This window comes from Oryza brachyantha, chromosome 12, assembly GCF_000231095.2.
Source record: "Oryza brachyantha chromosome 12, ObraRS2, whole genome shotgun sequence".
Classification (NCBI taxonomy): domain Eukaryota; kingdom Viridiplantae; phylum Streptophyta; class Magnoliopsida; order Poales; family Poaceae; genus Oryza; species Oryza brachyantha.
The window spans coordinates 16,534,910-16,562,709 of NC_023174.2; the positions used below are offsets into that span (position 1 = coordinate 16,534,910).

At 46.0% G+C, this 27,800-nt stretch overlaps 5 protein-coding genes and 1 non-coding gene across 9 annotated transcripts; 2 read left to right on the forward strand and 4 right to left on the reverse strand.

The window, feature by feature from the left end:
- Positions 1-1,969: 1,969 nt before the first annotated feature.
- Positions 1,970-4,990, forward strand: LOC102702523 (receptor-like protein kinase 7). Its single transcript, XM_040529893.1, has one exon. The coding sequence runs from the start codon at positions 1,970-1,972 to the stop codon at positions 4,988-4,990; it is 3,021 nt and encodes a 1,006-aa protein (XP_040385827.1).
- A 6,258-nt stretch (positions 4,991-11,248) lies between these two features.
- On the forward strand, positions 11,249-14,752 carry LOC102702809 (receptor protein-tyrosine kinase CEPR1). The gene is made up of 2 exons (XM_040529236.1): positions 11,249-13,930; positions 14,031-14,752. Exons 1-2 carry the CDS (start codon positions 11,284-11,286, stop codon positions 14,369-14,371), a joined length of 2,988 nt encoding a protein of 995 aa, XP_040385170.1. The 5' UTR covers positions 11,249-11,283; the 3' UTR covers positions 14,372-14,752.
- Positions 14,753-17,156: 2,404 nt separating this feature from the next.
- LOC102703087 (xylulose kinase 2) lies at positions 17,157-21,048 on the reverse strand. Of its 4 annotated transcripts, XM_040529829.1 has the most exons (12): positions 20,907-21,048; positions 20,169-20,820; positions 19,983-20,071; positions 19,735-19,799; positions 19,552-19,607; positions 19,191-19,311; positions 19,054-19,128; positions 18,684-18,737; positions 18,497-18,597; positions 18,250-18,424; positions 18,080-18,139; positions 17,157-17,995 (listed from the first exon to the last, which is right to left on the reverse strand). In XM_040529829.1, the coding sequence occupies exons 1-12, from the start codon at positions 20,975-20,977 to the stop codon at positions 17,898-17,900; spliced, it is 1,617 nt and encodes a 538-aa protein (XP_040385763.1). In that variant the 5' UTR covers positions 20,978-21,048; the 3' UTR covers positions 17,157-17,897. The 4 variants fall into 4 exon arrangements, with proteins under 4 accessions (XP_040385763.1, XP_040385761.1, XP_040385760.1 ...); XM_040529827.1 differs by having other exon boundaries at positions 17,157-18,139; positions 18,503-18,597; XM_040529826.1 differs by having other exon boundaries at positions 17,157-18,139.
- Positions 21,049-21,057: 9 nt separating this feature from the next.
- Positions 21,058-21,131, reverse strand: TRNAT-AGU. Its single transcript has one exon. It is a non-coding gene; the product is annotated as a tRNA-Thr (tRNA).
- A 7-nt stretch (positions 21,132-21,138) lies between these two features.
- LOC102710257 (ergosterol biosynthetic protein 28) lies at positions 21,139-23,081 on the reverse strand. The gene is made up of 3 exons (XM_006664169.3): positions 22,813-23,081; positions 22,105-22,311; positions 21,139-21,533 (listed from the first exon to the last, which is right to left on the reverse strand). The coding sequence occupies exons 1-3, from the start codon at positions 22,940-22,942 to the stop codon at positions 21,454-21,456; spliced, it is 417 nt and encodes a 138-aa protein (XP_006664232.1). The 5' UTR covers positions 22,943-23,081; the 3' UTR covers positions 21,139-21,453.
- A 3,170-nt stretch (positions 23,082-26,251) lies between these two features.
- Positions 26,252-26,946, reverse strand: LOC107305452. Its single transcript, XM_015843129.2, has 2 exons — positions 26,811-26,946; positions 26,252-26,711 (listed from the first exon to the last, which is right to left on the reverse strand). Exons 1-2 carry the CDS (start codon positions 26,937-26,939, stop codon positions 26,472-26,474), a joined length of 369 nt encoding a protein of 122 aa, XP_015698615.2. The 5' UTR covers positions 26,940-26,946; the 3' UTR covers positions 26,252-26,471.
- Positions 26,947-27,800: the final 854 nt, after the last annotated feature.

Consider the following 27,800-nt stretch of genomic DNA (forward strand, 5'->3'; position numbering starts at 1 on the left):
GACGATGTTGGTGTGCATTGAAGGACTCAATCCATGATTGTTGATTGAGTATACCATATATTATTGCCTCTCTGCATATCCACCTGACCTAGCTAGCTAGTAGTTAAATTACTCCAGGACACACTCCTACAGCCTTAAGTATATCTGTCTTTGCAATTTGTACCGTTCATGCTAGTAGTAATATACTATCTGCAGCATGTCTGTGCCATGCTGAATTTGCAAACAGGAAAAAAAAACACAGCTTAACTGTAATGAATATAATTATACACACGTTCATATTAGTCCAAGCTATTAAGCTAGCATTTCCGCATTTGCTTGACAGTCATTGGATAAGAAACAGTGTTCCACAAACTAGAGCTACCTGGACTCAACCCATTGCCGATTGGTCAACCAATGTTGCAGTGCATGGAAGCAAAAGCAAAACCACAGTAAGATCATCATCTGCTTGTTTAGTATATACTACTGGGGTTAATTAGCACGCTTTACACATCAATTATTCCGTAGGTTCTTCCTTCGTCTGTCCCAAAATAAATAATTATTTTGGTCAAAAATATTTTTTTTCAAATTAAGTGATTACTTTTGAACATAGAAGGAAAGAAAGCAAAGTAAATAGGGACACACAATTATTGCAGTGTTGGGAGGAATGTTAGCACATGTTTTGATCACCAATAAATAAATAAATAAATAAGGGTTTGAAGGTTATTTTATCTTAGTACTAAGGACTTGTTTGGTTTAGGTGACTAATCCATTAGTCCCTCTATTTTAGTCTCCTTTAGTCCCTAAAAGCTCAAACAGAAGGGACTAAAAGGGACTAAAATCATATTAGTCTATTAGTCCCTTCCATAGGTACTTATTGAAACTAAAACTTTCTTTTATACATGTCTCCTAACAAAAATTTATATATATATTGTATTTTTAGTCTCTTTTAGTCCCTCTAACCAAACAGTAGGGACTAAAGATTTTAGTCCAGAAACTAATTTTTAGTCCTAAGACTAAAGAACCAAACACCACCTAATTTATCTAAAATAAATAAAAGCAGTTACTTATTTTGAGGCGTACTGAACAGTACTTTTTACAACGGACTCTACTGCTAACTAAGTATCATTGGTAGTATAAATAGTTTGAGCTGTTAATTTATAAACGATAGTACCAGTACTTGGGACAATTTTGCTCCCTTAATTCTAATTAATGTATTAATAGTAGTTAAGGTGACAGTACGAATAGATATAATTCATATAATATTAGGAAAATATAAAATATATAAAAAGTTCTATAAGCAGTAGAGACTAACTAACAACATATCTGCTTAACCCAAATAAACAACCCTTCGACCATACTGATCAACTCCTACATATCGAATACACTCCTATAACAATCTACAACATATTTTTATCTCAAAATAAAACAATCTAATACCTTTGTTTTTTATTTAAAGATATTGACTTTATCATTTATCTTACTAATTTTTTACATAATTATTAATTATTTATTATAATTTATTTATCGTTAAAGTATAATTTTATATATTTATAAAAAAAATAAATGGTCAAATCTAGATAGCAATTGTGGAGTACTTACAAATTAAATTAACTAACATTGATCATGACTCCGTTTGGAACATGACAAGAACTGGCTAGCTAAGATAGGGGTTTATCTTTTTTCGCTTTTGTGCTTATATTTATAAAACAAAATTTTTATTTTTATTTAAACTAGGAGTTGATTTTGAGAATTTTTGTATCCTAGTTTATTTTTGGGTCTTTGCTTTTAAATCAATATCAACTCATATATAAAATTTTCACTTAGAAATTATTTTTTTCATAAATAACTTTTTCAATCAACAAGCAAAAAAGATGGGCCTGCTAATTAGGCCAGCAGCTGTGTCACTGAACTACCTTAAAGGCAATCAGTCAGCTTCTCACACTGACATCAAGGAAGCATCTTTCCTTCTCTTCCTCCTTCCGGCAGCGCCATGCCGCCGCCCTCTCTTCTCCCTCTCCTCCTCCTCCTAGTTGGTCTCCATGGCACGGCCGCCGCCGGTGCTGTCTCCGAGGTGTCCGCCCTCATGGCCTTCAAGAACTCCCTCACCATCCCTCCCACCGCCGCCAACTTCTTCTCCAGGTGGGACGCCGCCGCGGCCTCCCCCTGCAACTTCACCGGCGTCGACTGCGGCAATTCCGGCGGCTCCTCCGTCACTGCCGTCGCCGTAGACGGTCTGGGAGTCGGTGCTACGTCCGTCCCGTTCGACGTTCTATGTGGCTCGCTGCCTTCGCTCGTGAGGCTCTCCCTGGCGTCGAACGCGTTCGCCGGTGGGATCGACGGCGTGGTGCGGTGCACCGGCCTCGAGGTGCTCGACCTCGCGTTCAACATCTTCTCCGGCCCCGTGCCGGACCTCTCGCCGCTCACCAAGCTGCAGAGGCTCAACGTGTCGCAGAACAGCTTCACCGGCGCCTTCCCCTGGGCCGCGCTGGCTTCCATGCCCGACCTCGTCGTGCTCGCTGCCGGCGACAATGGGTTCTTCGAGCCCACGGAGGTTTTCCCGCCTCAGATCACCGCGCTCACCAACCTCACCGTGCTCTACCTCTCTGCGGCCAGCATCGGCGGCGTCATCCCGCCTGAAATCGGCAGCCTCGTCAAGCTCGTCGACCTTGAGCTCTCCGACAACATGCTCACCGGCGAGATACCGCCGGAGATCACCAAGCTCACCAACCTCATGCAGCTCGAGCTGTACAACAACTCCCTCCACGGCGAGCTCCCTCCGGGGTTCGGGAAGCTGTCTAAGCTCCAGTTCTTCGACGCGTCCATGAACCAGCTCACCGGTGACCTCTCCGAGCTCCGATCGCTCACGCAGCTCGTGTCGCTGCAGCTGTTCTACAACGGCTTCACCGGCAACGTGCCGCCGGAGTTCGGCGACTTCAAGGAGCTCGTGAACCTGTCCCTGTACAACAACAACCTCACCGGCGAGCTGCCGCAGAATCTCGGTAGCTGGGCGGAGTTCAACTTCATCGACGTGTCGACCAACGCGCTGTCCGGCCCGATCCCGCCGTACATGTGCAAGCGCGGCACGATGAGCATGCTGCTCATGCTGGAGAACAAATTCTCCGGCGAAATTCCGGCCACCTACGCCAACTGCACGACGCTCAGGAGGTTTAGGGTGAACAAGAATTCCATGTCCGGCGACGTGCCCGACGGGTTGTGGGCGCTCCCCAACGTCGACATCATGGACCTCGCCGAGAACCAGTTCACCGGCGGAATCAGCGACGGCATCGGGAAGGCCGCATCGCTGGGCAGCCTCAACCTGGCCGGGAATAGGTTCTCCGGCGCGATACCGCCGTCGATAGGCGACGCCAGCAACCTCGAGATAATTGACATTTCGTCGAACGGGTTCTCTGGCGAGATCCCGGCGAGCATCGGGAGGCTGGCACGTCTCGGCAGCTTGAGCATTGCTAGGAATGCAATCAGCGGGCCAATTCCGGCGAGCCTCGGCACGTGCTTGTCGCTCAATACGGTCAATTTCACTGGGAACAAGCTCGCCGGCGCCATCCCGTCGGAGCTGGGCAGCCTGCCGCGGCTGAATTCTTTGGACGTGTCCGGGAATGACCTCTCCGGTGCTGTGCCGGCGAGCCTCGCGGCGCTGAAGCTGAGCAACCTGAACCTGTCCGACAACCAGCTCGTCGGGCCCTTGCCGGAGCCGCTCGCCATCCCAGCCTACAGCGAGAGCTTCAGAGGGAACCCCGGGCTGTGCGCCACCAACAGAGTGGACTTCCTCCGCCGCTGTTCGCCAGGAGCGGGAGGCCGCTCGGCGGGCACCGCGCGCACCGTCGTCACCTGTCTTCTCGCTGGCCTCGCCGTCGTGCTTGCCGCGCTAGGCGCGGTGATGTACATCACGAAGCGCCGCCGCGCGGAGGCGGAGGCGGCCATGGCGAGAGGCTCCGGTGGGAAGGTATTCGGCAAGAAGGGGTCGTGGGACCTCAAGTCGTTCCGGGTCCTGGCGTTCGACGAGCACGAGGTGATCGACGGCGTCCGGGACGAGAACCTCATCGGCAGTGGCGGGTCCGGGAACGTGTACCGCGTCAAGCTCGGGAGCGGCGGCGTCGTCGCGGTGAAGCACATCACCCGCGCGCGCGCCGCCGGGGCGGCGAGCACGGCGCCCTCGGCCGCCATGCTGCGTTTGCCGTCGGCGGCGCGGCGCACGGCGTCGGTGCGGTGCCGAGAGTTCGACTCGGAGGTGGGGACGCTGAGCTCGATCCGGCACGTGAACGTGGTGAAGCTCCTGTGCAGCATCACCAGCGAGGACGGCGCGGCGAGCCTGCTGGTGTACGAGCACCTCCCCAACGGCAGCCTCTACGAGCGGCTGCACGGGCCGGAGGGACGCAAGCTCGGCGGCCTCGGGTGGCCGGAGCGCTACGACATTGCCGTCGGCGCCGCCCGTGGGCTGGAGTACCTCCACCACGGCTGCGACCGCCCCATCCTCCACCGCGACGTCAAGTCCAGCAACATCCTCCTCGACGAGTCGTTCAAGCCCCGCATCGCCGACTTCGGCCTCGCCAAGATCCTCGACGGTGCCGCCACGGCGGACACCACCCCGGGCGTCGTCGCCGGCACGCTCGGGTACATGGCCCCCGAGTACGCCTACACATGGAAGGTGACGGAGAAGAGCGACGTGTACAGCTTCGGCGTGGTGCTGCTGGAGCTGGTGACGGGGCGGACGCCGATCATGGCGGAGCGCGGCGGCGAGAGCATAGACATCGTGGACTGGGTGGCTCGCCGGCTGGACAGCCGTGACAAGGTGGTGTCCCTCCTCGACGCCGGCATCGGCGAGGAATGGGCGAGAGAGGAGGCCGTCAGGGTGCTACGCGTGGCCGTGCTGTGCACCAGCAGGACGCCGTCGATGAGGCCGTCGATGCGCTCCGTCGTGCAGATGCTCGAGGCGGCGGCGATCGGCCGGGAATTCACCACGCTCACTTCGGTGAAGGTGAAGATGATCCAGTAGAACGAGGGCCAGCAGCACAAGGGGAGTGAATGCGCGTGGGTACTTGTCGGCCGTTCGATCGATGAATCGACGGCTCAGATCAAGCATGATCAAACACACGGAGAATTCATCCTCGTGGCTCGATCTCAGCCGTCGCTCATCGATCGGACGGCTGTTGAAGCTTGTAGCTGTTACATTAGCAAGATCAGCTCCAGAAAAGATGAAATTTAGCAAAGTTTATGTAGATATAGATCATTGGAGCAATAGCATACTGTAGTGTATGTGTGGAGAAGTGAGATTGCCAATCTGAGCCAAGAATCTCTAGTTAGTTGGTAGTACTACTACTATGTGAGTAACTGTAAAACAGTAAGGAAAGAGAGGCAATTTTGCTAATCAATTTCAGGTCAAAGCAGTAAATTAAATTTTCATCCTATCTCCTCTGCCAAACATTCTCTTGGACAGTTGGACTCACTCAGCTACTGCACAAAGAAAAGAAAAAATAAAGAACTCCTACTGGATGCTGGATTATTATTAATTAATCTTCAGATGAGACAAGCCACCTCACCTGCACGTGTTCTAGATGGTTGAACAATTCAATTCAGCTTGGAATTGTGCAGAGCAAGAACAAGGTTTGGCATCGCCATCGACATCAAGGCTGTCCGGGAATCATTGCAGAGATTAGTCCACGTTTTAATACAAGCCAGAGACTCTCTTCTTGAGCATGATTAAGCTAGAGAACAGAGGAACTGTAACAGTGCATGCATGTATGTATAGCATACAGATAGTCTACCTGAAGACCTGGAAGTTGTCTTGTACATGCTGAATTTCTTGTCCGGGTGTTGAGAAGTTGAGATAAGATGAGATGACAGTAGTATGCATCTGCAGGTATTTTACTACTCAAGTTGCTCTGCAACAGTGCACTGAAAGGCTCATATTTTTTGCTGTTTCCAGGCCCTAATTCATGCTTACACGTCAAGTTGCTGTGCCTAGCCTAACTGCGAAAGTCTTCTTGCCCAATCCGGAACGTCAGCGTAATGTGTACTGTTAATTGATTCACTTAATTTTTCCAAGCAAATCCATATGTTAGCGTCATGTGGAACAGAGTCATGCTTTTTTTGTTTAATCGGTAGGAGGCCATTGATCATACTCCGTATTTGTTAAAGATATGTTTGGAAGACGAATTGATGATCATGATGAGGCCAGATTCTGAAGTTCCGTAGAACAGATAGGAGCATGCATCGCCTGATGAACATGTATCAAATTTGTGTAACGTCTGGAAAATACCTGATCTACCTCTGAAAGTTAGTATTCCTTCATTCATTCATCACACTTTTTTTTCACGAGGTACTTGAAAAAACAGACTCATCCTCCTCATTCCGTCTTCGCAAAAAGAAGAGAAAACTAGAAACCAAGTGGTTAGTTAACTAATTGTATTTGTATTTAGTGTTCTTCGCTTGATCCACACCTCTAATCAGATAGACCATATAAAGCAAACGTACGGACATGTTACAAGTTTTCGAAAAAAAACAACTAAATGAAACATAGTAATCCTGTAAAAGATATAAAGTGCTATAGTACTTACATTATGAAACAGCCACAGATGTGACTAATCATACGTAATCACATCCTTTCCCACATAGCTTGAAAATACATTTGAAAGTAAAATTGTTTAACACTAATGCAGAACAAGAAAGGCAGCACACTTCCAGCTTCAAACTTCCACCACAAAATAGGCACAATATAATTCATGCATTTTTGGTCCAAGGTTGATCATGAAATTCTGGACAGAAGGAAATATTCATGCCTTTTAGCCCAAGATTACTCACAAAATTTTATGTGCAAAGCTAAGGTTCATGTGTTTTTGAACCCCAAATTATTATTTCTGAAATTTTGGGCCAAAAGCTAACATTCATTGATTTTTGGACCCAACGTTAATGATAAAAAAAAAATTGGGCCAAAGGCTAAAATTCAAATTGGGCCCAAAATAGTTTATAATCACGAAATTGGGCCCAAAGTTAATTCTCACAAAATTTTGGGCCTCATGCTAATACTCTCGTGTTTTTGGACTGTAGTCCAAAATTCATGCATTATTGGGCACTATTAGGAGAAGAGGCTTGCATTCGCGCTCTTTTTGTTTGCTTAAGCTAGGCTACTAATGAAATTTTAGTCCCAAGGATAATAATGAGGAGACATGGCCACATGGGTAGAAGTCTAATATTGATTCCTTCCTGAGCCCAGGTTTAATGTTCATAAAATTTTGGGCTGACAGCTAGTACAAATCAAGCATCTATGGGCCCAAGGTATAATCACAAAAATTTGGGGAAAAGGCCCATGTTCAGGCTTTTTAGGCCATAAGGTTATTAAAATTATAGGCCAAATAAGACTAGTACTCATAAAATTTGGACCAAATAGTAATGTGCTCATGAGTTTTAGGCTGAAGTCTAAAGTTCATAATTTTTTAGGCCTAAGTTTTTTAATAAAGAAAATTTAGACAGAAGGCTAATATTCAAACTTTTCTATGCCTAAGGTTAATACTCGTGAAGTTTTGGGCCCAATGCCAATATTCACTTGGTTTTTAGCAAAAATATAATAATATTCATGTGTAAAGTGATACATTTTTTGCCCCAAGGCTTATAATCGCAGAATTTTGGGCAGCATGCTAACATTCATGTCTTGATGAACTCAGTAAAAAATAATCATGAAATTTTGGGGCAAATTCTATCATGCATCCATTTTTGGGACAAAGGTTATTAGCACCTAATAAAGGTTGGACCAAAGGCATTCACACATTTTTAATCCAAATTTTAGTATTCATCAAGATTTTAGGAGCCAAACTCTAAAAGATATGCATCTTAATTTGGGCGAAGGCTTACAATCAAAATATTGAAGAGAAAAGCTGATATTCATACATTTTGGAGCCCAATGCTAATTTCAATTAAATAATTGGACGCATGCTAAAAATGCGATGAACAGGTCTTCTTGATTGTGGAGAGTTTGACAAACATAAATGGGCCGCATGTAGTAAAAAATCCCGTTTAGGCCCAACCATAATATGGGCCACACGTTGGTCGAAATCCCATTATAGACCCAACTTTATTATGGGCCGCACGTAAGCCGAAATCTTGTTGGGCCGCATGTAACCTTGATCTGGCTTAATTGATTACAATAAATTAGTGTATATACCATCTGTTCATGCTATGTTAGAGCATCTCTAACCATGCCCAATATCTGCCGCCAAAACTTATTTATTTTTAAAATTCGTCTAAAGGTCAATCTTCAAGAGTGTCTAATATCTATTCCTAATTTTACCTTACTCCTAATACTGACTTAAAAATAAAGCAGATTTGGAGGTCTTTTTGTGTTTCTAATCGCTCCAAACAGTAAAAGTTCCTGTGATTACAGTAGTCAACGATCAACATCATAATGCTCCTGCACCTGCACAGTTGAGCTGGGTTGAGCGATGCTGTTAAGGTAGTAGTACTAGCCATTCTTGAAGCAGTAACCATCTTTTTATTTTTGAGAAAGAAATATGAATTGGTGGATGAGTGATGTGTAGATCAAATTAGCCTCATAAGTATGCTAGCTTGGAGGGATTAGATGCTCCAGCTGTTGCAAAAAGGAGGGATGAATATAGGCACTAAACCACACATCAACTTCAGCCTTCGGCCTTCAGGTTTGTTTGTTATTTCTGCAAGACTTCAACATTGACTAGTTAGAATGATCGAATTGATGCAACTTTTGTGCTTGCCTAGCGTTCAAAAGGAGTTCTCATTCTCTATCCACTACAATAGGTAATGCTATGTGAGGTGTTTTCACCTAGCCTTGCTAATGGCCACCATCATTCATCCCCCATCTTTACTGAACATTTCCACGGTTAAAAAGAAAGGAAGGGATTTACCATTTACCATACCTAACTCTCCCATTTTCAAGGCGTGCTGTAAATTTTCATGTCACAATAAGCACACTCAACACACCAATAAGTATCTAGTCAGCTTGCAGGATTGCTGACAACTTTAACAAGCACCAAAAATCTGAAACTTGATGCATACAAATTCAGGAGTCCCATGTATTGTGAAATTGAATATTGTTGATTTTTCTTAACTAATTTCAAACACATACTCCTTCAGATTACAACTTGTGATTCACGCTTGCTTGGATGGAAAATTTACTGTTCCTAAAATCAAGAAAATTACTGTTCTTGTCAGTCAATTCTTCTGCCCCAAGTGATGAGCCTTCTGCATGCGAATGGTGTCAAACTGAGTGTGGGGTTCCAAACTCACACTCACTTGTATAGCAAACCTTATCACCATCCAGCAAAACACTGCATTTGGGCATGCAATTAGCTCCTCTATTAATATATAGTAATAATCTTGTTTAGAGGTCAGTCAGTCATCATCAAGCTTAACAAACTAGCCAACTTTTTTTCCATCTGTGGCGAATCGTGTTGCTTATCTATGTTTAAGAGCGAATTAGTGGCCTGATGTGCCTCTGGACCTAACTAACTAATGCCATAATGCTATTATCAATCGATTGCAGCAAGAAACACATGAGTGTGTATGTGCTAAATTGGGGATTTTTTTTTTGGCATGTCAAAATCCTCTTTTCCACCTCCCCACCATGGTGAGTTTTTTTTAAATCTAGTCAGAAGTGCTTCCTTTTGAGTGAGCATCTATGTGTACTCACCACCTTACCATGACTCCATGGCACACATAGGCACATAGCACACCTGCTTATCCACCATGGATGGATTCCTCCAAATGGCTCCACTGCCATATAAAAAGGTTTGTTCTTGTTCATTTTCGCTAAAGTGGAGAAACTCATTTTGAATTTTCTAAACATATGTGAAATTCATTCAAATGTTACACACGTCAATATAATGGGAGGTGTCATCTTATTCGGTGCTATCCAAACACCCATATTCCTACCAAGGGAAGATGGAAGATAAAAGACAGAGTGGAGCACCCGTGTGCCTTCATATGTTTGTGTTGTTCTAGTGAGATTTTAATAACTATGCAGAATATGCGCCAAACATCTAGAAATGATCTAGCTAGCACTAACGTAAGAGTGGCTAAATCAAATTACTTATTTTACAATTTTTACACATTCCATGTTGCAAAGAAGAATGTTGACTATGTGACTCTCAAGGCAATTGCCAGATCTCTCTGAAGTAAAATTCCCACTCAACTGATTGCATACATATATCTCTCTCAAATATGCATTCTTTCGTGCTTTATTCCTTCACTTTGGTGAATATAATAAAACAAATTGAAGACCCATGATTAATTTATGAGTAAGTACACACTGAGCAGGAAAAAGATGCCGATTGGCGTATGCGGACATTGTCAATGAGCTACACATCATCATTCAGGCCACTAGTGTAGTAAGCACAGATATGCAGTAGCAGTAGCACACACTTGCTTAGTTGCTACTACTACTTTCTGATGCAGGTGTGTGCTCACTGATCACTGCCTGTTACTTCACTACTGAATTGTTTTTAGGAAGAAAAGGCCTCAGTTTTGTCACCTCCTTGCTCCATCTCCTCCTAAAGTGTTGGCAATGATTGGGACAGACACCAACTTGCAGTTTTTGTTCCCCATGGAGTTTGCAGGATTTGCTACAGTAACTGTTTCCAGGCACCTGTCTATCAATCAGATTTGTGCTATCTTAGCTCCCCTGTATAATTGTTAGTGAAGAATCTAGATCTTAGCAGTAACAGTGCCCTCCATCTCAGCAAAAAAAGGGAGGAAAAATGCAATGCTTGCTGGCTGCATTATCTGTGTGGTTATCATTGAGAAATGGCTTGTCTGAAGACAGAATGATGAAGTGGCATGGCTTTCTGACTTGGCTAAAACATAACAAAAAGCGATCGGGTTCGGTCCGGGCCTAAGAGTAGTTTGGGCCAGAAGAGGCGAGGCCCATTCACTGGACAGAGTGGGCTTGAGTGGTACTAGTACAATAGTCCAGAAGATGTCACAATTAGTTTGACTGGCACTTGTGCAGGTCAAGAAGAGGCTGGAGAAGGTTTGTCACAGCATATTGCATTTGCATGAGTGAGTGACAATCAGACAGCCCTGTGTAGTGTTTGGGCATATATCCCCCAAGCCAAAATAAAGCCGAACAAGAAAGGCTCTTTAAGCCAAAGCCATGCATCTCTCTTCTCTGGTGTTGGTGTTGGCCCCCACTCTTTATATCATCACCACAGATTCTCCCTCCACTTATATACTCCCTCCATTTCTCATCACCACCATTCTATTCTATTCTCACTACCACATCACACACTCATATTCATCACAAACCATAACACTTGCTCATATATGCATCTCTCTCTCTCTACCTCAAGAACAACAAAACAAAGAGAGAGAAGCCAAAAGGAGGAGGAGGAGGAGCAAAGCTACCATCTTTGTTTGCATGTTATGGTGATCAACCTCTCTTCTCCTCCAACCTTGTTATTGCTATGGTGTGTTGCCTTCCTTGTCGTGGCCGGCGATGGCGGTGCCGCGGTGGCGGAGGCGGCATTGGATGCTCAGGCGACGTATCTGTCCCAGATGAAGCAGGAGTTCGCCGGCCCGGCCATGGCGAGGTGGGACTTCTCGGCGCCGGCCGTGGACTACTGCAGGTTCCAAGGTATTGGCTGTGATGGCTCCGGCAACGTCACGGCCATCGACGTCACGTCGTGGAGGCTGAGCGGCAGGCTCCCCGCCGGCGTCTGCGCGGCGCTCCCGGCGCTCCGGGAGGTCCGGCTCGGCTACAACGACATCCGCGGCGGCTTCCCCGCCGGCCTCCTCAACTGCACGTCGCTGGAGGTGCTCAACCTCAGCTACGCCGGCGTGTCGGGCGCCGTGCCGGACCTGTCGCCGATGCGGGCGCTCAAGGTGCTCGACATGTCGGACAACTACTTCTCCGGCGCCTTCCCGACGTCGATCGCCAACGTCACCACGCTGGAGGTGATCAACTTCAACGAGAATCCCGGCTTCGACATCTGGCGGCCGCCGGAGTCCTTGACGGCGCTGACGGGCCTCCGAGTGCTCATCCTATCGACGTCGTCCATGCGCGGTGGCATCCCGGCGTGGCTCGGCAACATGACGTCGCTCACCGACCTCGAGCTCAGCGGCAACTTCCTCACCGGCCGCATCCCGCTCTCGCTGGCGCGCCTCCCCAACCTGCAGCTGCTCGAGCTCTACTACAACCAGCTGGTGGGCGTCGTCCCCGCGGAGCTCGGCAACCTGACGCAGCTCACCGACATCGACCTCTCCGAGAACCAGCTCACCGGCGGCATCCCGGAGTCGCTCTGCAGGCTGCCGCGCCTCCGCGTTCTCCAGATGTACACGAACAAGCTTACCGGCGTCATCCCGGCCGTGCTCGGCAACTCGACGCAGCTCCGCATCCTTTCGGTGTACCGCAACCAGCTGACCGGCGAGCTCCCCGGCGACCTCGGCCGGTACTCCGGCTTCAACGTGCTGGAGGTGTCGGAGAACCAGCTGACCGGCTCGCTGCCGCCGTACGCCTGCTCCAACGGCCAGCTGCAGTACATCCTCGTGCTCAGCAACCTCTTCACCGGCGCCATCCCGGAGTCGTACGCCGCGTGCCGGCCGCTGCTCCGGTTCCGCGTCAGCAACAACCACCTCGAGGGCGACGTCCCGGCGGGCATCTTCGCGCTGCCGCACGCGTCCATCATTGACCTGTCCTACAACCACCTCACCGGGCCGGTTCCGGCCACGGTGGCCGGCGCCACCAACCTGACGTCGCTGTTCGCGTCGAACAACCGGATGTCCGGCGTGCTGCCGCCGGAGATCGCCGGCGCGACGACCCTCGTCAAGATTGACCTGAGCAACAACCAGATCGGCGGGCCGATCCCGGAGGCGGTGGGGCGGCTGAGCCGGCTGAACCAGCTGTCGCTGCAGGGCAACCGGCTGAACGGCTCCATCCCAGCAACGCTCGCCGACCTGCGCAGCCTGAACGTGCTGAACCTGTCGAACAACGCGCTCGCCGGCGAGATCCCGGAGTCGCTGTGCACGCTGCTGCCCAACTCGCTCGACTTCTCCAACAACAACCTGTCGGGAGCCGTGCCGCTGCAGCTGATCAGGGAGGGGCTGCTGGAGAGCGTCGCCGGCAACCCGGGGCTGTGCGTGGCGTTCCGGCTGAACCTGACCGACCCGGCGCTGCCGCTGTGCCCGAAGCCGGGGCGGCTGCGGATGCGCGGGCTGGCCGGGAGCGCGTGGGTCGTGGCGGTGTGCGCGCTGGTGTGCGTGGTGGCGACGCTGGTGCTGGCGAGGCGGTGGGTGCTGCGGGCGCGGCAGGACGCGGAGCACGACGGGGTCCCGACGTCGCCGGCGTCGAGCTCGTCCTACGACGTGACGAGCTTCCACAAGCTGAGCTTCGAGCAGCACGAGATCGTGGAGGCGCTGATCGACAAGAACATCGTGGGCCACGGCGGGTCCGGGACGGTGTACAAGATCGAGCTGAGCAACGGCGAGCTGGTGGCCGTGAAGAAGCTGTGGGTGTCGCGGCGGTCGAAGCAGGAGCAGCACAATGGCGGCGGCGGCGGGTGCCTCGACCGCGAGCTGCGCACCGAGGTGGAGACGCTGGGCAGCATCCGGCACAAGAACATCGTGAAGCTCTACTGCTGCTACTCCGGCGCCGACAGCAACCTGCTGGTGTACGAGTACATGCCCAACGGCAACCTGTGGGACGCGCTCCACGGCGGCGGGTGGGGCTTCGGCTTCCTCGACTGGCCGACGCGCCACCGCGTGGCCCTCGGCGTCGCCCAGGGCCTCGCCTACCTCCACCACGACCTCCTCTTCCCCATCGTCCACCGCGACATCAAGTCCTCCAACATCCTCCTCGACGCCGACTTCGAGCCCAAGGTCGCCGACTTCGGCATCGCCAAGGTCCTCCAGGCCCGCGGCGACCGCGACGCCTCCACCACCACCATCGCCGGCACCTACGGCTACCTCGCCCCAGGTAAGAACCCAACGTACCAACCATGGATTCCATCCTTGGATATGATGCTGCCGAGTCAAACTAACTAACTGGTCAACTCAACTCCATTGATGCATTGCAGAGTACGCCTACTCGTCCAAGGCGACGACCAAGTGCGACGTGTACAGCTTCGGGGTGGTGCTGATGGAGCTCGCCACGGGGAAGAAGCCGATCGAGCCGGAGTTCGGCGAGACGAGGGACATCGTGCAGTGGGTGTCCGGCAAGGTGGGCGCCGGAGCCGAGGCCGACGCCCTGGACAAGCGCCTGGAGTGGAGCCCCTTCAAGGAGGAGATGGTGCAGGCGGTCCGCGTGGCCGTCCGCTGCACCTGCAGCATCCCCGCCCTCCGCCCCACCATGGGCGACGTCGTCCAGATGCTCGCCGAGGCCGGCCGCACCGCCAACTACAAGGACCCCAAGCTCTAGAGCGCATGCACGCATCAATCGACATTAATTGTTCATGATGAGCTAGCGAGCTCCCATTAATTAATTAGGCAAATAATATTAGTGTTAATTATGATATAATTAGCTAGGGAGTATATAGTTAGAAAGATAGATAGATAGAATCATCGATCATAAAGAGGCAAGTTGCAAAGATTGTTCGCTCTTGCACTACGCGGGGTATATATATATATATAGTAGAGTTCGATCAGTAGCTTTTGGGTTTGTGTCTGTCACGTACCATTCACATATACTGCTTGCTGTTCAAGCAGAATCTGATGCTCTCAGTGGATGGACCAATATAAACATATATATGTATTTATGTATACATGGATGCAAATATTTATATATGCATACTAGTGATTTAGGGCATTCAGCTTTGAAATGTTCCTTCCTCTTTGCATCCATGGACACCTTTTTTAGTTGTTTTTATTATTTTTTCTTCCTTTCTTTATTTGTTTGTTTGTTTTTCCTCTTTATCCCTATCTTTTTATTCTGCCTTTTGTTTTGCTGAGAGTGAGTGACAGCATGCATGCTGTGTAAGATCAAGGAGTGATCTACATGTTTTTGTGATAAATAAATTGGTGGTTTGCGAGATAAATGTTTTTGTAATATTTGATCGGGCGGTCAGCCCGCAGGTATATGGGCGGTCAGACCATTCAGATAACTGCGGTCAGACCGGCAGATCAGCCCTGAAAGTTTCAGCTTTTGGTTTTCTTTTCAGTTTCGGATTTGTACTTCGTGAATTTGACTTCTAGTTGGTTTCTATACATATAGGTACTGTTGTTTTGCTAATCATGAGTCAAGTTGGAGATAGCTTGGTCTCGAAATATGGTTTCTTTGTTTGATTCATGTGTAGGTGACTTGATGCCTCGGAAGAGTATTGCCGGTGACGGATCGAGAGTCAACTTGGAGATAAGTTGACGTCCGGCGGTCGAGATATCATGCGGGATACTTAGGCTAGAGTTCAATGCACGTGGTGGTGAAGATTCCATATGGCATACGATGGAGATATTGTGTGCGTATGGGATATGGAAGTTGAGTTCGGATATAGTCCGGATTTGAGAAGATTTGTTGTATTAGATATAGAGATATGGTTAGTTACGGATAAGGATTAGTTTCCCACGACATTGGGAGTCCTAATTCATGCTAGATACGTGGGCCTTGCATAACCACGTCGAGGTTATAAATAGGTACGAGGGGTATGCCCTCGGAGAGCTTTTTATGCCGTTTGAGAGAAAAAGTTAGGGTTTTGACTCTATTTTGATTTTAGATCGAAAGCTTTGATTATGAGTGCTTTCTATGCACTTTGTAAACATTGGTTGATTAATAAAAGTCGAGAGATTCAATCTACATCTTGAAACTTTGTCGATCGGTGTTTTTCTAGGATCCTGACGGTCTAACCGCAGGTAGGCTGGCGGTCTGACCAGCCACTCAACGTCGGTCTGACCGATGTTATGCGAGCGGTCTGACCGGTGGTACATTCGTAGTGCGACCGGAGGCTTCGGTAATGCTTTTGTGAAGGTAATCTTTTGTTTCCGCGAAAAGATTTGGTTTTTTGATCTAGCTATCATTTACCCCTTCTGGTAGTTCTATTACTCTGTTGCGATTCTACACATGGAGTATATGAACTGAAGCTAGAGACTCTCTTTTTTGTTTCCTGCGGAAGAAAATTCATTCATGGAAGAGAAGTTTTTGGCTGCAAGTGTAGTGTGCATTTTGCAGTTGAAAAGGTAGTTAGATTCTGTTTGTGGGCCCCTCAAAAGTGATGTGGCAGTGGCCAGTGAGTGCATTGCATATTTGCATGATACAAGGGGAATGATTGGCGTACGAGTGCCATGGAAGTTGACTCAGCCTATTATAACCTTATATAATAGGTTCATCATTAGTGCCACTGTGGCATCCTAGTCACTGTTCTTGTAATCCACGTGTCAAATTCTGGTCTATACTATAGTATCATGTATCAAATTACTTTGTGAAATCTCAATAAACATTATGAATAATTGTTACCTCTTTGCAATACGATTAGATAAAGTTATATCTAAAACAACACGGTGTCTTTGAGAGAGAGTGAGAGAGTTTTTTTTAATATGACACAAACAAATGAAATTCTTTCATGCAAAACAAAACAAAATCCTCAGTTATGCTTTTGGTTACCAAGAAGCACTTTTATGGTAGAGTGCCATTTCAAGTGAAAAGGCTTAAAGCACTAAAGAGTAAAGCAAAAAAAGGATATACCACATTTTTTTAATCTTTTCTTCCATCTGCCAATTACAGGATGTCTCAAAACAATTGTTGTCACTTTCATTGCTTCGTTTTCATACAGTTTACATGAGTTAATACCCAGCTTATGGAATCTCACAACCAGATGTCTCTTTTCTGTGTAGAATGTGCACTAGTCACTCAATATATGGCAATTATAATATTTTAGAGAAACTCAAATTTCGTACCTTTTTCTGAAAAAAAATCAGGGAATTTTTCTAATGCTTCATATAGGAGATTTGTTCTAGTCCAACAAAAAGTATCTCGAGGTACCGATATCTCATGGTATCAAATTGTTTATGATTATTGGATCTAACGATGTCCATACTGCTCAGCTAGATAGATCCAATGACAGGTAACAATTTAGTATTATGAGATAACTGTATCTCAAAATATTTTTTGTTGGACCGAAGAAAATCTCTTAAGATAAAATGTGCTCTGCCCTAAGGATGCATCATACATTTTGCCAAAAGAGATAAATATCATAACAAAGAATGAAGTGGTTACTAGCAAGTGCTGTAGGTATCTAGCTAGGTTTGCTAAAGCCTTTATATCATTAACCGTACATAGTGCCCATGCATAACAAATGCTGAACTGTGGAGGCAATAAGAACCCACTAATTCACTAAGTGCATTCAGTGTTACATAGCAGTAGCTCACTAGTAGATTTTGCAAATTTGGTGGTCATCCTTGGTGTAGCCTCACCATGTTGAGTAGGACGCCATTCATCAGCAGAACATGCACGCCATTTGACTTGGTGAGGTAAGACAAGAAAAGGTCAACAAACATACTCAATAGGATTTCAAGCTTTCAACACAGAGTCAGACTGCATATTCAACAACAAAGGGATTGCACTATAACTGTGCTAAGTATGATTCTCAACTGGGACAGAGAAGCACAAGGACAACATTTCCAAAAGGAGTAAGAGAAGCCTACACCTTATTCAAAATTTGGCCTGAACTTGCCGATCCATTGCACTTTATATAAAAAAATACTTAACAAAATGTGCTTCCTGGCCTAACACATAATTTTTCTATGGCAAAGTGGCAACTTGATATCTAAATCATCCAACTATCCTTTCCTTTCAATCTCCGTTTGCAATAGTCCATTGAATTTTGTTTTCTTAAGGCAACAATAATAGGCAAAATACCCAATTGCACTGATAGAGAACAGTCCAATATTGAGACTTTAGGAGTGCTGGATTTAAATTCTAGGCTTGCACTAATACACAAATATTTCCAGTAACTACTTCATGAATGTCGACCAAACCTCTCGACAAGCTTCTGCTCAATCTCCAGCCTTTTCTTCATCAACAATGTGTAGTTGTTCAGAAGGTCAATGTCCTCCTCTGAGTCACCAAATGGAGCAGCCAGCTTAAGTGATGTTCTATTCAATCTTCCTGAGTGCAGATATGAAACAGGCACAAACTTGCCTTGCTGGTTGCATGTCCACCCATGGGCTGCTCTAAGAGCAGCACCCAGTGAGGCAGAGTCTGTATGAATTGAGCATTGCTATATAAAAAACATAATAATGCACATAACCAGAGGGAAAGCATCAAAATAGAAGATTGATACATATGTGATGCACATATCTTATATATACCTGGTCTTTCGACGGTGTAAACCGCGCAGCCAAAAATGGATGCCATCGTCTTGAGAATGATCTGGTTTGACGAAGCACCACCAGTCGCTATGATCCGCTTTGGAGGCACTGGAAGGCCACACCTTTCAGCATGGCCCCTCATGGACAGGAACTGCCCTTCTATTATTGCACGGACCTATATCATTACTCTTATAAACAGTCTGAATGAAAGTTTATTAAATTGTTTAACGACAAGTTGTGGAAGTACCCGTACTTCTGAAGGAGGATCAAACTGGTTTATCTCATGTTCCACCATCTCATCTAAAGATCCACTGGCTAAGGAATTGACAATGTAACGGTGAAACCCAACTGCAGATATATGAGCATATCATCCATGAGCAATGACATAAAGACTACGTGTTGAAGGGAAAGGAAATTGTAAGGTCAGAAATAACCTGGAAGTGGTGGCAGAATCTCAGGTTCCTTGAAGTAATATCCCAATTTTCCTCCTGGTACAGAAAATAAAAGAAAAAGAGGACTCAGGAATCCTCAGGAAAACTACCTTTATGTGGTCAACGCAAGCACCTATCATGAAATGGGAGGAAAGGCAACTGTGTGATAGTAACTGGCTAAATATCGACGGGATCTACAGTTAAAAAAAAAGATTTGCAAGCTTTATAAAGTTTACTAGTTTAATATCCTTATGCTGGTTATGCCAGGCAACTAGCCAGTTTCCCCTTCTGAGAAAAGCATTTTATTCCGGAAATACATGGACTGGCATATTTTCAGTAAATAAAAATGAAAAGCATAATTATATTGGTGTACCATTTAAGGGAGCTGTTTTCTCTAAATGCTTGTTGAACACATCCCATGACCTCTCAGCATAATGATTTCGAACATCTGGAGAAAAATATAAGGATTAGTAATAGTAAATGGTGAGATGAGAAGAATTCAAAGGGTACCTTCCCGTGTTAGAGAGCCATTTTTGTAGCAAAGCATAACCATATAGGTCTTGGGGTCCACTGGATTAGGGAGGATGTTCCCATCCAGGGATGGTTCAGGTGAATCAGTTATCCCAAAAACCTGAAGGACCATAAAGGCATCGGCATAAACACCAATGGTTCATACATGTATAGAACAGCTTTGTACACCGAGTTATTATTAGAAAAAATTGTGCTTCATGTATTCGCTGTATTAAAGTAGAATACAGCGCTCAATTAGCCATTATTGCTTTGATAGATAAGAACTAGGTTCTAATATATCTGTGCCCAGACATCGAAAAAGATGTAAAAGATTTTGTAAAACAATATGATAGATAGTTACTGTATCACTTGTCCCAAGACTGATTGCTAGATCACCAGGATCGCTCAAAGTTAAGCCTGCGTAATCACAAATGCAGGATCCGAAAATATCCCTTGAGTATGCAGATAACCTTTTGATACGACTGAACAGACATTTCATATGTTCTAAGATAGTAACGGAGGAAAATCGGGAGAAGTCGTGTACCTGCAAGGCTGTTGGGGTTGTCCCCTGACCACTGAATAACTAGACAGTTGCTTCTAAACTGAAATCTGATGAAAATAGCATGTGAAGACATATCAGTAATTTGACGAGTCAGACCCTAATGTGAACAATGAATATGAAGCTAGTTTGCACATATAATTCAATCTTATATTGATTTTTTTTCACTGAAATATAACTCCAATTTCCAAACACCATCTTAGCAAGCAGAGTCATCAGACTGTAAGAGACACCTCTGAACGAAATAAGGAGATAGGGTTCCTGCTACAGCATACGCAGGTGCTAGGTTCCCAATCTTGTCTTGTAAATTTGGAGCAGTAGCCTACAAACTTGAACACTGAAATGCATCAGAAGCAGTTGCAGAAAGATTGCATTTTCAGTCTAAAAAAATGCGTTTTTTTTTTGCATTGCAAGCAAACCTCAAGGGCGTCGCTGCGCAGTTCGCGCGTGGCGATGTCCATTAGGTTCATCCCCGCGCCGTCAGTCTGGTCGATGCAGGCGTAGCCGCCGACGAGCAGCGACGCCATGAACGAGCTCACGAGCGAGATCCTCTCGGTGGCGTCGTACACGCGGCGCCTCGTCTGGTACATCTTCCTGATCTGCGGGCCGGTGCACCGCTCGTGCGCCCGGCAGCCGGTGAGCCTGGCCACCTCCAGCGCGCCGCCCAGCGCCGCCTCGACCTCCCGGCACTGCGGCGCCGTGCTGCTGTCCATCCACACCGGCGACTCCGGCGTGGCCAGCGCGGCGGCGAGCTGCGCCGGCAGGGTCCTGGCCGGGTCGAGGGAGGCGAGCAGCGGGCCAGCCCCGTGGCTCCAGTAGACGCTGCCGTGCTGCTGCGCGCTGCCGGAGACGGCGGCGACGCGGGCGTAGTCGACCCTGGGGCGCAGCCTGGCGAGGAGCAGGTCCAGGGCCTCGGCCCACATGAGCGGCGGCGCCACGACGCGGGCGGGGTCGGCCGGGTCCCGGAGGACGCCGCCGTGGGTGCCGTAGTGCGGCAGGTCGGAGTCGAAGTGGACGGAGTCATAGGCGAGGAGCGTGAGGCCGGCGTCCAGCACCGTGGCTTTCAGCGACCTGGCTCAAGTCACACAAATCAAGAATTAAGCCGGAGCCGAAGCATCAGCATGCGTAACACTAGACAAGATCGCAGTAATTATTACTGCGTGGAGCAATCGAAGCCGAGGAAAAGGGCGTCGCTGGGGAGGCGGCAAGGGCAATCATCCATGGCCATGGGGAGCTTGAGCTCAGTCAGCAGATCAACGAGGAAGAAGATATGCCAGTCAGCCAGCCGATCTGATTAAAAAAAATCGATGCTTTCGTTGAGAGTCGAACTCAAGACCTCCCGCTTACTAAACGGGTGCTCTAACCAACTGAGCTACGAAAGCTGGTGGCTGCAATTTGCTAAAAGTTTTACACCATCACGGGATCGGACATCCTACACACAGAGAAGAAATTCGTGTGTAGAAGAATTTATTGGACTTCTACCCCTATGTAATTCCATCATTCAATCACCGTTTACAAGGTTACAATTTGAAGAATATGATGATGTCCTATTTATTCATTTATGGCTATTGTTTTTGAACAAAAATAGGAGGGCAAAGCACATAGAAATGAGGCACTGAGTTATGAGAAAGGCCATCTGCTAAGTTTCTTCAAGCATCACAAACTCTCCTAACCGGTGTACATCACTTGCAAAGCAAATGCCACTCACGACTGCTTCACAGCTTGAGAACCACGCGATTTCCCATGAGAATTCCATTGAAGCAGCATCCATACAATCGATGTCCCTAAATAGAAACAGAACTATAATCATTCAAGAAAGCTTAAATCTAATACTCCAGGAATGCATTAAGCTATGAGTTTTTGCAATGAATTTCTACCTGACGTAACATAAAGTACAATTATATTACTTGTAACACAGCTTAAGGCATAGGTGAAATAAGTTAAAAAAAAAGGCATAAGTGAAATACTTGGTGCATGAATTTTTCAACCTCCATATGTAGTCCAATGAGATTCAAGTATGCCATTAAATACCTTTTTACAAAATATAACTGATGAGATGGCATAATAACTGTCAAAGGGTGATCAATGAGCAGTTTTTATGAGCAAGCATGCAGGAAAACATCATTTTATGCTGTTATATCTTTACTTAGCAGCATGATTTTCCGCAGCTATACTCAGCAGAAGTTCCATCATTTATGTACCAAAGGCGTCAACCTATTTCAGGTAAGTTCAAGCATGGTGTTTTAACTGTTCATATTGACTGTCTGAGCCAATATCATGAGGTGACATTACAGCTACAGAGAACTAAGGAGAAGGCTGAACAGAGCAAATGACACAGATAGATAAATTCATTACCTGCGAAGAAGCCAACAGTGCTCAGATTTGCCACCGCCATGGTATTGTATATCAGGTATTCGGTGAGGAAATGACCGAGAGCATAGACGAATGACAGGAAAGTGGCCAGATAGAGAGGTCTGTTTTCCAGGTTGAATGCACACAGAAAACACAGAGTACAGGTCAAAAGCGTCCAGACCCCAAAAGTGCGACCATGTACTTCAGTCACTGCATGTAAAGAAAGCATTACTATTTTATTAGAAAACAGCTCAACAATCTAAATCAAAAGGGGCCTAGCAATTGTTAGCTGAAGAGTATGATCTCAAGCTCACCAAACAAAAGATGAATAAATTATAATACTTTCAGAGATACGTGTAAAAAATGACAAATTTTGCGCATAGATTATCCATCCATCACATTCAACTACTCCACATTGCAACACAGAGTGCCAGCAAGCCATCCTGTTGCTCGCAGTCAGGCACACAGAAATGTTCAAGCTTGAGAACAGGCGTACAACTTTGCAATCAACCTGAGGTTGCATCACAAGGACAGTGGAAGCTACTAGTAGGAATCGAAACCAGATCCACCGGCAGAAGAGGAGCACCAGCCGGTTGACTCGATCTGGTGCAGCAGGATCCATGATCCATCCATCCATGGACCTGCTTGGACTACTCAAGGCTAAAAAGGAAAGCATACGGCGGCCGGTGGGGAGGGGAGGGGAGGGCGTACTGTTTGTCTGGGAGAAGACGGCGACGCGGAGCGCCCAGATGTTGAAGAAGCCGAACCAGACGGAGGCGAGGCGGAGGGAGCCGACCAGCATCAGCCACCATCCCAGCAACGGCATCCTCCCGCCGGCCATCTCGCCGCTCCTCCTCTGCGGCAAGGCAATGCGTCGACGCACCTTGGGGAAATCGAATCGCAGTCGCAGCCGGCGGCGCGGCGCGGGCGGCTCGTGAAGATGAACAGGTTAGTCAATGTAAGTCAACGCTCCGCCTTCTGATGGTGTTGGGCTTAACATGGGCTTCTCGACCCAGCCGGACGCATCTGCAGCAAATGAATCCACCTTGCTCCACTTTCATTCTCGTCTCGTCGCTTACCTATCAAAACCACCGTAAATTAAACCACTTCATTATACACTCAGCAATAATAATAATAATGATAATAATAATAATAATAATAAAATGATGATGATGATGACACAATGAGATTCCATATATAAGCAATTCTATATATAAGCAGGGGCGGTACCAGGCGTGGGGCAGCCAGCTTGGGCTAGAGCCCCACGCCTGACCCAAAAATCACATTGGAAAATTAATATTTTTTTAGTTAAAATTTATTTAAAAGATTTATATTTTATTGTTAAGCTTTAGGCTTAACAAATTTTTGGTTCCGCCGCTGTATATAAGTGATCGTTTTATCTTTGGGCTATTACAAGTTTTTTCTTATGCAAGGATGTAACTCAAATAATAGTTCGGATGGCAATTTTACAATTTTCTATGAGCAATTTTGCAATAACGATTCAAACCATGGCAAATTGTAATTGCCTCTTTAATCTTCTTCCTTCTCTTTTGCCCCTCTCCTAGGCTGCAACTCATGTCTCCTCCCTCCCTCCCTTCCCATGCCCTCCTCTTCTCTAGGACAACTAGGAGCTCAACCTTTGGACAATGGTCTTGATCTAGCACAATAAGGATCAATCATATCTGACATGATGAGCCATTGCAGCCAACCTAACAAAGATAATTGCACCAACAGGTTAGCAACAACATAGGTTGGAGTAATCGGAGGTCTCAACCACACATCCATCAGTCAACTATCCTCGTCTCCATAGCTCCTTCTTGGCGTCCTCGCCTCCTGCAACATTGGGTAAGAAGGAGATCAAGGGGAGGCCGAGGGTGGCACATGGCTATATACTGCAAAGAATAGTTTGTCCCGCAATAAATCTCTCCACTAAATCAGCATAGAGGAGGATGGTTCCCTCCCATAGCCACTATACCTTGACCTGACTCGCTCCATGTCCTAAAGAGCATGAGCATGGGAGGTGGCAACAATAGAAGTAAATGTCACGCTTTAGTGGCACCATGGAAGAGGGTGGGTAGGAGGCCGATGTTGCTCCTCCACACTAGTGCCCACCATTTGAACCTCCGCCAAACTTGTTTGGCTGCCTCTCCCCCATCCTAGTACACTTGCATCGGTTACCTTTTATCAGTTGTTTGCTAACATGGTCGTAAGTTATATCAGATTTTCTATCAAATACTTTATACTCATAAGATTAATATATAAAGTTACAATCCAACGAGATATATGGTTATATCAAACGGGCTAAACATGCAAAAATCATGTTACTCTCGCTCTCTCTTTCCCTCATATGCAAATCTTGTGATTAGATACCAATCGATCGACACATTGCCAATCTTAAATTCCATTGCAACGTACGTACCTAATGTAGCTGGTAAGATGAAGTCGCAAGTGAATCCATATTTGAACACATGTACGTAACTCCTGGCTGCAGCTCTTGTCATATATATAGGGGTGATTGTCACGCCATATTTGTAAACGAAAAATAGTTTATAGATAAAAACTTTATATACATATTTTTATCGATCTAAAAGCAAGGTTGACAAATAAACTTTGGTGAAAAATTTATAAAATCAATTTTAAATTTAAGGTTAACAATCTAAATTTTAACTTATAAATATAAGTGAAAAGATGGTACGTATGTTCGTGGTACACAGTACATGACGCTATTAATACACGATACCAGGCATATAACTAGGTTGATGAGTTTAAGCACGTCGAACCATGCATGCAAACATGGAGAGATCGATGGACCAAACACATATGACATATATGTGTCAATCTTAAAAAATGGTATGTATATGCATCATGGATAAGACACATCGATCTGATCTGATCTGAGAGAGTAACAGTAGTCAGTCCTGATCTATCAGCACTGCGTTTTGTTGTTTTGTTTGTTTTGGTTTCACAGGCTGACAGAGTAGACAACACCTGCTGCCAGCTGCTAGACACAAAACTATTATACATGCACCGATCGATCAAATGGTTTTCATCGATCAGTGAAAGAGCTTTTACTAGGGCCCCTCTTCCAGATTACTACCGAGAGCAATCCCAATAACCTATTTAAATTTTATCATCCATATCTTCATTTGAATGATCATCTAAAATAGTTTCATCCTACATATCTCTTTGTACTCCATCAGATCATCCATATATGATATCCTCTGTATTTTTTTGAAGGATGGAGAGAGATCATCTAAATATGAAGTTTATCTCTCCTAATATAGATATCAAAAATAGATGATAGGATGGTCGTTCTGTTGGAGCTCAATTTATAATTCTTATCCTCTATTTTTAGAATAAAGGATGAGATAAATGAGCTGTTGAAGATGCTCTTAATTAGCTAGCCCTAGCTCTTTTCAGGCACAAACAAGGACATTGTAGCAACTAACACAAGTACACCAATCGATCTGCACTCTATTTACCCTATTTACAATATCGTTTTATGATACGCCTAACTTTCATTTTCAGTCACTCACTGCAGCCTTTAGCGGCAGCACGGAGTACAACTACCTCCGTTGGATTTCCACTGTTCAAATGCAGAGGTTAAAATCCCATCGCATAACAACACTGTCATATGATATGATGAGCAGTTAGCATGGCAGTATATTATTCTGCCACGTCAGTCTGACTACCATGACGAAAAAAAATAGATTTGAACATAAGTCTTGAGATAGTTTAGCTTTAAAATTAAAAAATAAAAGATTTTAAAAACAATAAAATTCCAGCCTTGCAGCTGATAGCTGCTTGCTGCTTTGAATCTGCCCGCAGTGGAGACTGGGGAGTTAAAAATTAAAGGAATAAGCCAGAGCTAGAGCTAGCTTTCATTAGATATGTAGGACATGACCATTCCTGCATGCCTACCCGAACAGTATATGTATCTCACTAATCACTGGTGCCTCTGAATGCCTGTGGCCTTTTTTTTTTTGTTCCTATTCCACTTGTTCATATTCACAATAAGAACATATATACAACTACATACTCCTAGTCCTAGTCTCCTACATCGATCGCTCATCACAACTTAACAACGGGATTAATCCAGCATGTACAAACAAACACACATTTTTTATTACTAATTAAAGATGTAGCACAACACAGTACTCGGTTGAATTTATCCCTTCTTCGATCTCTCCAGCAGATTATCCGATACGTACACGAGTGTACCACGATGCTACTTACGTTGTACTACTAGCTAGCTAGCTCGATCAACAGGACATTCGAGAAGATCATTAATTATATATATATACTGCCATGATGATCATTAATTAATCCGTAAGCAGACCAACCGTACCAGGCCAGGGATGGTATGTGATCTAAGAGTTGAGGCGGCACTTGCATCTCCAGCTGAGCGGCTTGTAGTTGGAGTGGTCGGCGTAAGCTGCTGCTGCAGCCTCCTCCTCCTCCTGCTGGGTCGTCGTCGTGGTGGTGGTGTTGACGGGCACCTGCACCGCCTGGCAGTGGCCGCACGACGACCTGCACCTCCCCTCGCAGCTCGGCGGCCTCGACCCCACCTCCTCCTCCTCTCGCTGCACACCACCATTCATCTTCGTCGCCTGCTGCAAATTAGATTAGAGATTTTGATCGAGCTACCAAAAATCTACACGAGTAGATCGATCGATATATAGATCGATGGATGTGCGAGCGAGAATTACCTGATGAGTAATGGCGCCGGTGGTGGTGGCGAGCACTTGCACTGGAAGAAGCAGCTGCAGGAGGAAGGCGATGATGATCATCAGGGCGGCGCTTCTGCCCATGGCCATCCGCTTCCACTTCCAATGCATCGATCAATCTAGACGAGGAGGGAGAAGAAGAGGCCGGCCGGCCCACTGGCTCTTGTGGCTACTATAGAAAGGACGAACAAATGAAAAACATGAAACGGGTCCGTCCAGCTGCGCCCCTGCACGTACTTATGCCTAGCCTTTGCCCTGCACAGCTCTCCACGTACGCACTACGCGCCTGCAGGTTTTCCCTTTCTTTATCCCATATTTCTTCGCTTTTAGGAGTATTTACTAAAATTTCTTAAATTTAATTTGGTTTTGAGACTATTTTCATAATATATTTTTTATTCTTGGCCTCTAGATCGCTAGCTAAAAAATACGTATATAAAATTTTTTATTTACAAATTATTATTTATTTATAGATATATCATTTGGTTTTTTAAGTAAAGCCAAGCAATCTAAATCTCCCATACGTCGTATGTGAGTGCGTGGCTCCACAACATCATACATGCAGTCCACGTAATAGCATATATCTCAGAAGTCGGGGAAAGTATTCTAGTGCTTGGTTAGATATCATGCTTATGCTTTTTGTACTTTAGTTATTTGGTTAGATATCATACTTTTTAACATGTAACCTAAATATCTATAGAACGATTTGAAAAAAAACAACAAGCTCTAAAGGGTAGTGGGTCCAATCTGGCGTGGGCCCTAGACCGTCGCCCTACCTCTTATGCGTAGAGTCGACCCTGGGTAGGTGGTGGGAAAGGAGCATCCCTAAGCCTTGTCGGGCAAATATGACAACGGTGACCGGTGGGGTAGAGGGCGATGTTATATAAGTTAAGGGCTGGTGAAACATGCGAGCATGATGGTGGCGATGAGTTATGCCTGGGGAGGGTTAGGAGAAAGGATGTAGAGGAACTCTTT

Bases quoted from the DNA above. Each gene is read 5' to 3' on its own strand.
- LOC102703087 (XM_040529826.1), bottom strand. From the start codon at position 20,977: ATGGCCATGGATGATTGCCCTTGCCGCCTCCCCAGCGACGCCCTTTTC. The intron at 19,800-19,982 runs GTGTCTCTTACA...TATTTTCATCAG, and splicing joins TCTCCTTATTTCGTTCAGAG to ATTTCAGTTTAGAAGCAACT. The intron at 19,312-19,551 runs GTAACTATCTAT...ATGGTCCTTCAG, and splicing joins GTCTTGGGACAAGTGATACA to GTTTTTGGGATAACTGATTC.
- LOC102710257 (XM_006664169.3), bottom strand. From the start codon at position 22,942: ATGGCCGGCGGGAGGATGCCGTTGCTGGGATGGTGGCTGATGCTGGTC. The intron at 22,312-22,812 runs GTACGCCCTCCC...CTTTACATGCAG, and splicing joins CGTCTTCTCCCAGACAAACA to TGACTGAAGTACATGGTCGC. The intron at 21,534-22,104 runs GTAATGAATTTA...GTTTCTATTTAG, and splicing joins CACTGTTGGCTTCTTCGCAG to GGACATCGATTGTATGGATG.
- LOC102702523 (XM_040529893.1), top strand. From the start codon at position 1,970: ATGCCGCCGCCCTCTCTTCTCCCTCTCCTCCTCCTCCTAGTTGGTCTC.
- LOC102702809 (XM_040529236.1), top strand. From the start codon at position 11,284: ATGCATCTCTCTCTCTCTACCTCAAGAACAACAAAACAAAGAGAGAGA. The intron at 13,931-14,030 runs GTAAGAACCCAA...GATGCATTGCAG, and splicing joins CTACGGCTACCTCGCCCCAG to AGTACGCCTACTCGTCCAAG.
- LOC107305452 (XM_015843129.2), bottom strand. From the start codon at position 26,939: ATGCATTGGAAGTGGAAGCGGATGGCCATGGGCAGAAGCGCCGCCCTG. The intron at 26,712-26,810 runs GTAATTCTCGCT...AATTTGCAGCAG, and splicing joins CCGGCGCCATTACTCATCAG to GCGACGAAGATGAATGGTGG.